Source organism: Kogia breviceps, chromosome X, assembly GCF_026419965.1.
Source record: "Kogia breviceps isolate mKogBre1 chromosome X, mKogBre1 haplotype 1, whole genome shotgun sequence".
Lineage (NCBI taxonomy): Eukaryota > Metazoa > Chordata > Mammalia > Artiodactyla > Physeteridae > Kogia > Kogia breviceps.
The window spans coordinates 113,450,464-113,461,707 of record NC_081330.1 but is presented as its reverse complement, the minus strand read 5'-3'; the positions used below and the strand labels follow the sequence as shown (position 1 = coordinate 113,461,707).

The 11,244-nt window shown below is 38.2% G+C and overlaps 1 protein-coding gene across 1 annotated transcript; it reads right to left on the bottom strand.

Moving 5' to 3' along the window:
- Positions 1 to 6,201: 6,201 nt before the first annotated feature.
- Positions 6,202 to 6,914, bottom strand: LOC131748520 (small ribosomal subunit protein eS1-like). The gene has a single exon (XM_059050650.2). It carries the CDS (start codon positions 6,857 to 6,859, stop codon positions 6,215 to 6,217), a length of 645 nt encoding a protein of 214 aa, XP_058906633.1. The 5' UTR covers positions 6,860 to 6,914; the 3' UTR covers positions 6,202 to 6,214.
- Between the last annotated feature and the right edge of the window lie 4,330 nt (positions 6,915 to 11,244).

Genomic DNA, 11,244 nt, shown 5'->3' with positions numbered 1-11,244 from the left:
GATTGTTTGGTTGAGATGTTTCTTGTTTCTTTAGGTAGGCTTGTATAGCTATAAACTTCCCTGTTAGAACTGCTTTTGCTGCATCCCATAGGTTTTGGATTGTCGTGTTTTCATTGTCATTTGTGTCTAGGTATTTTTTGATTCCCTCCTTGATTTCTTCAGTGATTTCTTGGTTATTTAGTAACATATTATTTAGCCTCCATGTGTTTGTGTTTTTTATGTTTTTTCCCTGTAATTCATTTCTAATCTCATAGTGTTGTGGTCAGAAAAGATGCTTGATATGACTTCAATTTTCTTAAATTTACTGAGGCTTGATTTGTGACCCAGGATGTGATCTATCCTGGAGAATGTTCCATGTGCACTTGAGAAGAAAGTGTAATCTGCTTGTTTTGGATGGAGTGTCCTATAAATATCAATTAAATCTGTCTGGTCTGTTGTGTCATTTACAGCTTCTGTTTCCTTATTTATTTTCATTTTGGATGATCTGTCCATTGGTGTAAGTGAGGTGTTAAAGTCCCCCACTATTATTGTGTTACTGTCGATTTCCTCTTTTATAGCTGTTAGCAGTTGCCTTATGTATTGAGGTGCTCCTCTGTTAGGTGCATATATATTTTTAATTGTTATATCTTCTTCTTGGATTGATCCCTTGATCATTATGTAGTGTCCTTCCTTGTCTCTTGTAACATTCTTTATTTTAAAGTCTATTTTATCTGATATGAGTATAGCTACTCCAGCTTTCTTTTGATTTCCATTTGCATGGAATATCTTTTTCCATCTCCTCACTTTCAGTCTGTGTGTGTCCCTAGGTCTGAAGTGGGTCTCTTGTAGACAGCATATATATGGGTCTTGTTTTTGTATCCATTCAGCAAGCCTGTGTCTTTTGGTTTGGAGCATTTAATCCATTCACCTTTAAGGTAACTATCGACATGTATGTTCCTATGACCATTTTCTTAATTGTTTTTGGGTTTGTTTTTGTAGGTCCTTTTCTTCTCTTGTGTTTCCCACTTAGAGAAATTCCTTTAGCATTTGTTGCAGACTTGGTTTGGTGGTGCTGTATTCTCTTAGCTTTTGCTTGTCTGTAAAGCATTTGATTTCTCCATCGAATCTAAATGAGATCCTTGCCGGGTAGAGTAATTTGGTTGTAGGTACTTCCCTTTCATCACTTTAAGTATATCATGCCACTCCCTTCTGGCTTGTAGAGTTTCTGCTGAAAAATCAGCTGTTAACCTTATGGGAGTTCCCTTGTATGTTATTTGTTGTTTTTCCCTTGCTGCTTTCAATAATTTTTCTTTGTCTTTAATTTTTGCCAATTTGATCACTGTGTCTCGGCGTGTTTCTCCTTGAGTTTATCCTGCCTGGGACTTTCTGTGCTTCCTGGACTTGGGTGGGTGTTTTGTTTCCCATGTTAGGGAAGTTTTCAACTATAATCTCTTATATTTTCTCTGGCCCTTTCTCTCTCTCTTCTCCTTCTGGGACCCCTATAATGCGAATGTTGTTGTGTTTAATGTTGTCCCATAGGTTTCTTAGGCTGTCTTCATTTCTTTTCATTCTTTTTTCTTTATTCTGTTCTACAACCGTGAATTCCACCATTCTGTCTTCCAGGTCACTTATCAGTTCTTCTGCCTCAGTTATTCTGCTATTGATTCCTTCTAGTGTAGTTTTCATTTCAGTTATTGCATTGTTCATCTCTGTTTGTTTGTTCTTTAATTCTTCTAGGTCTTTGTTAAACATTTCTTGCATCTTCTCGATCTTTGCCTCCATTCTTTTTCCGAGGTCCTTGATCATCTTCACTATCCTTATTATGAATTCTTTTTCTGGAAGGTTGCCTGTCTCCAGTTCATTTAGTTGTTTTTCTGGGGTTTTATCTTGTTCCTTCCTCTGGTATATAGACCTCTGCCTTTTCATCTTGTCTATCTTTCTGTGAATGTGGTTTTTGTTCCACAGGCTGCAGGATTGTTGTTTTTCTTACTTCTGCTGTCTTCCCTCTGCTGGTTGTAGCTATCTAAGAGGCTTGATGGGAGGCTCTGGTGGTGGGTTGACAACAATTTTTTATCTTGAATTTTCCTTGTTCAAATTACTGACTTGGTTTCTGTCACGTGACTAGAATGACAGATTCTTTTACATTTTTGGTTAACTTAAACCTTCAAGTAATCTCCCAACTGAAATTCTATGATTGGGTTTGAGGGGAGCGGGTATAGAGTGTAGGAAAGGGCACCTGGCCATGTGGGCAGACACAGCAGTTTCTGGCTCTGTGAGGGGCTCAGGTGTCGTGGCTGACTCAGTGGGTGAGATGTGAGCAGGACTAACTGGCATACGGAGCAAATGGGACCCAGCATTCTTGGGAACTCCTTCCTCAGGATTCTGTTCCAGAGATGTGGCTAGAAGGGGAGGTTGGTTGCACTCTCTGAGATGTGGTGGGCTTGTAATAACAAGGAGGAAGAGCCCGCCTGATTACTGTCCAAAAGAAAATGGACCATATTAGCAAGTCCAGATGGGATCAGGGCCACTGGTTAAATCCTGAGAAGCACTCACAGCAGCTATGATGTTCTGTCTGCTTCTGCCCATAAGCAGCTGGTTACCTTGTTGTTGGCCACAAAAAGAGATGCTCCACAGTTCTGAAGGATTTTATTCTTCTAATGAGCAGACAAGCTACAGATATTTATATGATACTGTTTAAACATTATAAGATGCAACATTTCAGGAAATGGTTTGCATAAACTATACAGATTGATAGTTAATATAAATAATTTGTATTACGGGTTTGTTTTCCTTGGTGTGTACACTCTCTCGTCCCTGGGGATATGGATGAGCAAAGTGTTTTGTTACACTGCCTTGCTCCTGCTGGCAGTGACACAGGTGCAGAACTGTGGGCATGATGAATCAAATGCCAATTGCATCACTGCCGCCTGTGCTCAGCTCAAATTGCCGTCAGTGGAGGAAATAGAATTCATTAGTTTTCTTTCAGGGCACATGCAAACACACAAACACATGGGTTTGAAAGAATGTATGATGGCAGCAAGGAGAAATGGGCAAAGCCCAACCTTTTTTTCCTTCTGAGCAGCTCTGGCAACAGATGAAACAATAAGCCTTTGGATGCACTGTCTTTGTCAGTAGATGTTTGAGAAGTTGGTATCCCTGTGGCAAAATGCTCTGTGGATAACTGATCACGTTTTTTTACAGTCTCTCAGACCTATTGAGAAAATAATATTGATTCGTTACAGAATCTAAAATGCTACAAATGCTCAAAGAAAATATAACCAAATACTCAAGAATTTTAAAGGATCCAGATAAAAGTAACATGCATGCATATTACTTTCGTGACTTATGTGGTGAGTTATCTAGGGTGATGAGTGGAGAACCTTTATTTCATATCTATTTTCATTTTGGCAGTGGCTGAGCTAATGCCATTTGACAATAAGTGTGGGGCTCTGGCATGATGACAGAGCACCACATTTGGAGAAAAAGAGACTCTCTTTAAAAAATTAATCCTCTCAGGGTTTCTGAGATGCTTGGGGACTAGGAGCAAGCTTAACCCGGGCTTCCCTGGTGGCGCAGTGGTTGAGAGTCCGCCTGCCGATGCAGGGGACGCAGGTTCGTGTCCTGGTCTGGGAGGATTCCACATGCCGTGGAGAGGCTGGGCCCGTGAGCCATGGCCGCTGAGCCTGCGTGTCTGAAGACTGTGCTCCGCAACGGGAGAGGCCACAACAGTGAGAGGCCTGCGTACCACAAAAAAAAAAAAAAAAAAAAAAAAAAAAGCTTAACCCAAGTTCTAGCTTTCTGTTTTCCAGACTAGACTGATCTTGGAGATTTTGAGTAGAATTCTTTGGTGGGACCCAGGAATCTGTATTTGTAACAGGCACCCAAGTTGCAAATTTGGAAAACATCATTTTGTGTATATATTCAAAAGTGAAGTTTATTTTTCAATGCAGTTTGATGCCCTTGTCCAACCAGATTTAGGTTGGCATGATTCACCTACATAAATATATTTTTTAAGGTTTGGGAACACTGGTCTCAGCATTTGGGAGAAAACATGAAAAACAACAACGAAACCCACTCCCTGTGTTGAATTGAGCAGCTGAAAGGCAAACACTTGGGCTTTTCTTCCCAATTATGCTGCTTGGGCTGGTAGACTGTTGGGGATGAAATGTATTCACATAGAAAAATCATTCTTGGGACTTCCCTGGTGGCAGAGTGGTTAAGAATTCACCTGCCAATGCAGGGGACACGGGTTTGAGCCCTGGTCCAGGAAGATCCTACATGCTTCGGAGCAACAAAGCCCGTGTGCCACAACTACTGAGCCTGCGCTCTACAGCCTGTGAGCCACAACTACTGAAGCCCGTGCACCTAGAGCCCGTGCTCTGCAACAAGAGAAGCCAACGCAATGAGAAGCCCACGCACCACAATGAAGAGTAGCCCTCACTTGCTGCAACTAGAGAAAGCCCACACACAGCAATGAAGACTGAATGCAACCAAAAATAAAAAAATCATTCTTGCTCCTTCCTGATCTATACTTCTTTTTTTCCCTTTAAAATGTAACATTTATTGCCTTTTTCTAATTACAAAAAATAATTCATCCTCAATGCCAAAAATCCCAAAGAAAACAGAAAACAAAAATCTATAATTTCACCACCTAGAGATAAGTTTGCTATATGTTTTCTAAAGATGCAATGATACGTGCTTATTGAGGCTTATAATTACATCATGACCACTTTGTGAGAAAAAGTAATTGTAACTTTAAATAGGAATGTAAAGGTAACCTATAGAGAGTAGAATTTCACTCCTGCTACATTTTCATATTTTAAGGAATGCTGATAAATCAAACTGCCCTTAGAATTCTAAGAGAATCCATATTTTTAGAATTCATAAATACTGTCTTCTATTCTAAAGTTGTCATACCTTAGACATGTTTTTTTTATTCTCTAAAGAGTTTTTTCTTAACCTTTTCATATCTATCATTCATTCATTCATGCATTGTATAATTGTTGAATATTTATTATGGAGATGCCGCATTTAAAGACTGTTAAGATACATTCCTCCGGTGAGCTTATTTTCTGGGTTAGGGGAAAGAAATAATAAACAAATTAAGACATTTTCAGATTCTTTGGATTGGGTCATCAAGGAAAGTTACTGTGAAAAGGTGACATCAGAGTTGATACCCAAGAGATTAAAAGTATCCCAGCCTTGGGAAAATGAGAGGGTGTGTTTCCCTACAACCTCTACAGAATGTGTTACAGAATGGTTTTGGTTTAATTTGGTTTGGTTGATTTGCTAGGTGAGAGATAGTGTAGATTTAATTTACTTTTCTTTCAGTTTGAGTGGAGTTAAACATCTTGTCATATATTTTAGGGCCATTTTAATATAATATTTTGCTCATTTTTTTCACATCGAGTTTTTGGTCTCTTTTTCCCTCGATTTTCAAAAAACTTTATATAACAAGGGCTTATTTCTCATTCATACTACTTGTCTGTCAAGGGTTGGAATTCAACTCCACATTGTCCTTAATTTCAAAGTGTACAATATGATATTGTTAACTATGGGCATGGTGTTATACAGCAGATCTCTAGAACTTACTCATTTTATATAGCTGAAACTTAATACCCTTTGAATAGAAACTCTCCATTTCCCCCTCTCCACAGCCCCTGGCAACCACCATTCTACTCTCTGTTTTTATGAGTTTGACTTTTTAAGCTTTCACGTATAAGTGGGATCATATAGTATGTGTCTTTCTGTGTCTGGTTTATGTCACTTATCATAATGTCTTCCAGGATCAGCCATGTTGCTATAAATGGTAAGATTTCTTTCTTTTTAAAGGCTGAGCAATATTCCATTGTAGTATTCATATATATATCACATTTGCTTTAGCCATTCATCTGTTGACACTTAAGTTGTTTCCATGTCTTGGCTACTGTGAATAGTGCTGCAATGAATATAAGAATGCAGATATCTCTTCAAGATACTGATTTAATTTCCTTTGGATATATACTCAGAAGTGGGGACTTCCCTGGTGGTCCAGTGGTTAAGACTCTGTGCTTCCACTGCAGGGAACTGAGATCCCACATGTCATGTGGCGCAAATTTAAAAAAAAAAAGTGGGATTGCTGGATCATATGGTAGTTACAATTTTTTAAAAAATCACAAATAAGGTCTTTTACTTGTCACCATTAAAAGTCTGATTTTTAAACAGATTCTTGGACTGGTGGCTCATATCCATCAGCTCATTCAACTTTAGGACCTGTCTCATCCCCAGTAGCTTTTCCAGAACTACTACCTTCACCATGTAGCTCCATGAGTTTTCCCAGTTCAAACTTGGGCTTCTTCAGCATTTTTACTTTTCTAACAAAGACATCATGGAGTGGATAAATAGATTCGCAGGCCTTTTCTATGTCTTTTCCAATGCTGTCTGGAATCAGTTTATTGACCACTTCTTTCACGTCATTTGTCTGCACCTCTCGGGTCATGATTTCCCTCATCTTCTTGCACATCTGGCGGACTTGCTGGCGCTGGGCATAAGAAGTCTTCTGAATCTGATTGTTGTGCTTTTTAGTAAAACCCACACAGAATAGACGAAGCAAATACCCATCGGTAGTCTTGACATCAACGTGAGCTTCAAACATGGTCTGCCATTTTTTGACTGTGGAGCACATTTTGTCACGGGTAAGATCTATGCCATGGAAATTAGTCAGGCAGTTTTTACCCTGAACATCCTCAGTAATAAACTTGAATTTTCTAAATGCAGCTTCATCATTCTGTAGATCAGCAGGGCTCACTTCAAACACATGACCCTTGAGGCCATCAGATGCAATTTTGGTTCCTTGAGTTCTTGTGACTAGTGTTTTCCCAATATTTCTTCTATTGAACATAGCTGGTGCTTTCACATCATAGCAATCTTTCTTAGATAATGGGTAAACTACTTTCTTCTTGGCTCCCGTTTCACCACCTTTTGTAAGGCACTTGTTCTTACTGGCCCTGTAGTTAACAATTTAAAGTTTTTGAGGAACCTCCATACTGTTTTCAATAGTGGCTGTATCAATTTACATCCTGACCAGCAGTGTACAAGAGTTCTTTTTTTCTCCAAATCCTTGCCAACACTTGTTATCTTTTGTCTTTTTTGATAATAGCTATTTTAACAGGTGTGAAGTGGCATACTATTGTGGTTTTGATTTGAATTTCCCTGATGATTAGTGATGGTAAGCATCTTTTTACAGACCTCTTGGATTTTTGTATGTCTTCTGTGGAGAAATATCTATTCAAGTATTTTACCCATTAAAGAAATTGGATTATTTGATTTTTTTGCTGTTGAGTTGTAGGAGCTCCTTATATATTTTGGATACTCACCTCTTATCAGATACATGGTTTGCAAATCTTTTCTGCAATTCTGTAGGTTTCTTTTTCACTTAGTTGATTATTTCCTTTTCTGTGCAGAAGCTTTTTTAGGTTGATGTAGTCTCACTTGTCTTTTTTTGCTTTTCTTGTCTGTGCTTTTGGTGTTATAGCCAAGAAGTCATTGCCAAGGCCAATGTCATGAAGCTTTCCCCCTGCGTTTTCTTCTAGGAATTTAACAGTTTCAGGTCTTATGTTTGTCTTTAATCCATTTTGAGTCGATTTTAGTGTATGTTGTAAGATAGGGTTGAATCTCATTCTTTTACATGTGGATGTCCAGTTTCCCCCATGCCTTTTATTTTTTTGGAAGGGATTGTCTTTTCCTCATTGTGTAGTCCTGGCACCTTTGTTGAAGATCACTTGACTGCATATATGTGGATTTATTTTTGGACTCTGGTTTCATTGGACTCTATGTCTGTCTTTATGGCAGTGCCATACTGTTTTAATTACTATAATTTTATATGTTTTGAAATCAGGAAGTGTGAAGTTTCCAGCTTTGTTCTTCTATCTCAATATTGTTTTGGCTATTTGGAGTCCATTGTGGTTTCATCTGAATTTTAGGATTGTTTTTTCTGTCATTGGGATTTTGATAGAGATTATATTGAATCTCTAGATTGCTTTGGGTCATATAGGCATTTTAACAATATTAAGTCTCCTCATCCATGAACATGGGATGTCTTTCCATTTACTTGTGTCTTCTTTAATTTATTTCATCAATGTTTTGTAGTTTTCAGTGCACAAGTCTTTTATTTAATTCCCAAGTATTTTATAATTTTGATGCTATTTTAAATGAGATTGTTTTCTTAATTTTCTTTTTAGATAGTTCTTTGTTAGTGTATCGAAATGCAACTGATTTTTGTATCTTGCAATTTGACTGAATTCATTTATTCAGTTTGTGTGTGTGTGTGTGTGTGTATAATTTTTAGGGTTTTCTACATATAAAATCTTGTCATCTGCAAACACATGTAATTTTACTTCTTCCTTTATGATTATAGTACTTCTAGTACTATTTGGAATAGAAGTAGAAAGAGTGAGCATCCTTGCCTTGTTCCAGATCTTAGAGGAAAAACTTTCAGTTTTTCACCATTAAGTATGATGTTAACTGTGGGCTTTTCATATATGGCATTTATTATGTTGAGGTAATTTCCTTCTATTTCTAATTGAGAGTTTATATCATGAAAGAGTATTGAATTTTGTCAAATGCTTTCTTTGCATCTATTGATATGATCATGTGATTTTTATCCTTCATTCTATTAATGTGGTGTAGGTCTGTTCAGATTTTCTGTTTCTTCATAATTCAGTAATGAAAGAGGTTGTATTTTTCTATGAATTTATGCATTTTTTCTAAGTTATCCAATTTGTTAGTGTATAATTTTTCCTAGTAGTCACTTATGATCTTTTAATTTCTGTGGCATTAGTTGTAATGTCTTCTTCTTTGTTTATGATTTTATTTATTTGAGTCTTCTTTTTTTCCCTTAATTTAGCTATAGTTTTGTCAATTTGGGGGATCTTTTCGAAAACCAACTCTTAGTTTTGTTGATTTTTTTTTTCTGTTCTCTATTTTGTTTATTTGTACTCTTTATCATTTCTTTCCTTCTGATAACATTGGGTTTAATTTGTTTTTATTTTTCTGGTTCTTTGAGGTGTAAAGTTAGATTGTTTGAGATCTTTCTTTTATAATGTAAGCATTTTTCACTCTAAATGTCCCTCTTAGTACTGTTTTTGCTACATCCTGTAGGTTTTGGTATGTTGTATTTTTGTTTTTGCTTGCCTCAAGGTCTTTTCTAATTTCCCTTTTGATTTCTCCTTTGACTCATTGGTTGTTCAAGATTGTGCTGTTTAATTCCCACATGTTTGTGAATTTTAAAATTTTCCTTCTACTGTTGATGGCCAGTTTCATTCCATTGTGGTCAGAAAAGAACTTGGTATGATTTCAGTATTCTTGAATTTGTTAAAACTTGGTTTTTGACCTAACATGCTTTGTATCCTGGAGAATGTTCCATGTGCACTTGTGAAGAGTATATATTCTGCTGCTGTTGGAATGAATGTTATATATATGTCTGTTAGGTTCATTTCAAATTTAATGTTGCTGTATTTCTCTATTTCTTAATTGATCTTCTGTCTGGATGTTCTATTTTTTATTGAAAGTGGGGTCTTGAGCTTTCATATTGCTGTTTAACATCTTTTCATTTCAACTTGGAAGAACTCCCTTTAGCATTTCTTGTAAGGCGAGTTTAGTGGTAATGAACTCTCTCAGCTTTTATCTGTCTGGGAATGTCTTTTTTTTTTTTTTTTTTTCTGTGGTACACGGGCCTCTCACCACTGTGGCCTCTCCCATTGCGGAGCACAGGCTCCATACACGCAGGCTCAGCGGCCATGGCTCACGGGCCCAGCTGCTCTGCGGCATGTGGGATCTTCCCAGACCGGGACACGAACCCATGTCCCCTGCATCAGCAGGCGGGCCCCCAACCACTGCGCCACCAGGGAAGCCCTGGGAATGTCTTTTTATCTCTCCTTCATTTCTGAAGGATAGTTCTGCTGGATAAAGTATTCTTGGCTGACAGTTTTTTTTTTTTCTTTCAGCAGTTTGTATATATCATTTGATTCTCTTCTGGCCTGCAGGGCTTCTGTTGAGAAGTTTTCTCATAGTCTTATGGAAGTTACATGTATGTGACAAGTCACTTTTGTCTTGCTACTTTTGAAATTCTCTCTTTGAGTTTTGACAGTTTGATCATAATTTGTCTCATTGTGGATTATCTGAGTTCCTCTTAGTTGTGGTCATTGGGCTTATTGGATTTGGCTGTCTGTTTCCTTCCCCTGCTTTGGAAAGTGTTCAGCCATTATTTTTTGAATCAGCTTTCTGGTCCTCTCTCTCTTCTCCCTCTGGGACTCTCATAATGTATATATTGGTTTATTTGATGGTGTCTCATAAGTCCCTTAAGCTTTCTTCACTCTTTTTCATTCTTTTTTCTTTTTACTTTACTTCTTTCACTGGATAATTTCTACTGGCCTATCTTTGAGATTGCTGATCCTTTATTTCTGCTTGATCTAGTCTGCTTTTGAACTCCTCTACTGAACTTTTCAGTTCAGTTATTGTATTCTTTTTTTTTTTTTTTTTTTTTTTTTTTTTTGCGGTATGCGGGCCTCTCACTGTTGTGGCCTCTCCCGCCGCGGAGCACAGGCTCCGGACGCGCAGGCCCAGCGGCCATGGCCCACGGGCCCAGCCGCTCCGCGGCACGCGGGATCCCCCCAGACCAGGGCACGAACCCGCGTCTCCCGCATCGGCAGGCGGACTCTCAACCACTGCGCCACCAGGGAAGCCCTATTGTATTCTTTAACTTGAACATTTCTGTTTGGTACTTTTCAGTGTTTTCTATTTCTTTGATTCTCAGTTTGTTCTTGCCTTATCTTCCTGACTTCTTATAGCATCTTTACGATGGTTGTTTTGAATTCTGTCTGATAAATCATATATCTCTGCTTCATTAGTGTTAGTTTCTAGAAATTTATCTTGTTCCTTTGTTAGGGAAATCATTTCCTCTTCCTTCATTTTCTTTGACTCTTTGTGTTGGTATTTGTGCATTAGAGAAAACAGCCACCTCTCCCAGTCTTCATGAACTTGCCTTTATGGGAGGAGACCCTCACTAATCATCCCAGCTAGAGATTCTGGGGGCCTGTCAAATCGTTATGCTAGTCCAAACCACCATCTTCGATCTTAGTGATCCCCATGTGTTTAGAATGTGTTGGGTCCCATCAGTGTTCCAAGACAGGTGAGGCAGAAGGCAGTCTGTTGGGCAGCCCCTGGAAAATTAGACCTTTGGATGTACTGTCCAGCTTTTTCCCTTTCCAGAGAGAAGCTGAAATCTTT

Excerpts from the sequence above, each read along its gene's own strand:
- LOC131748520 (XM_059050650.2), bottom strand. The coding sequence starts at position 6,859 with ATGTTCAATAGAAGAAATATTGGGAAAACACTAGTCACAAGAACTCAA.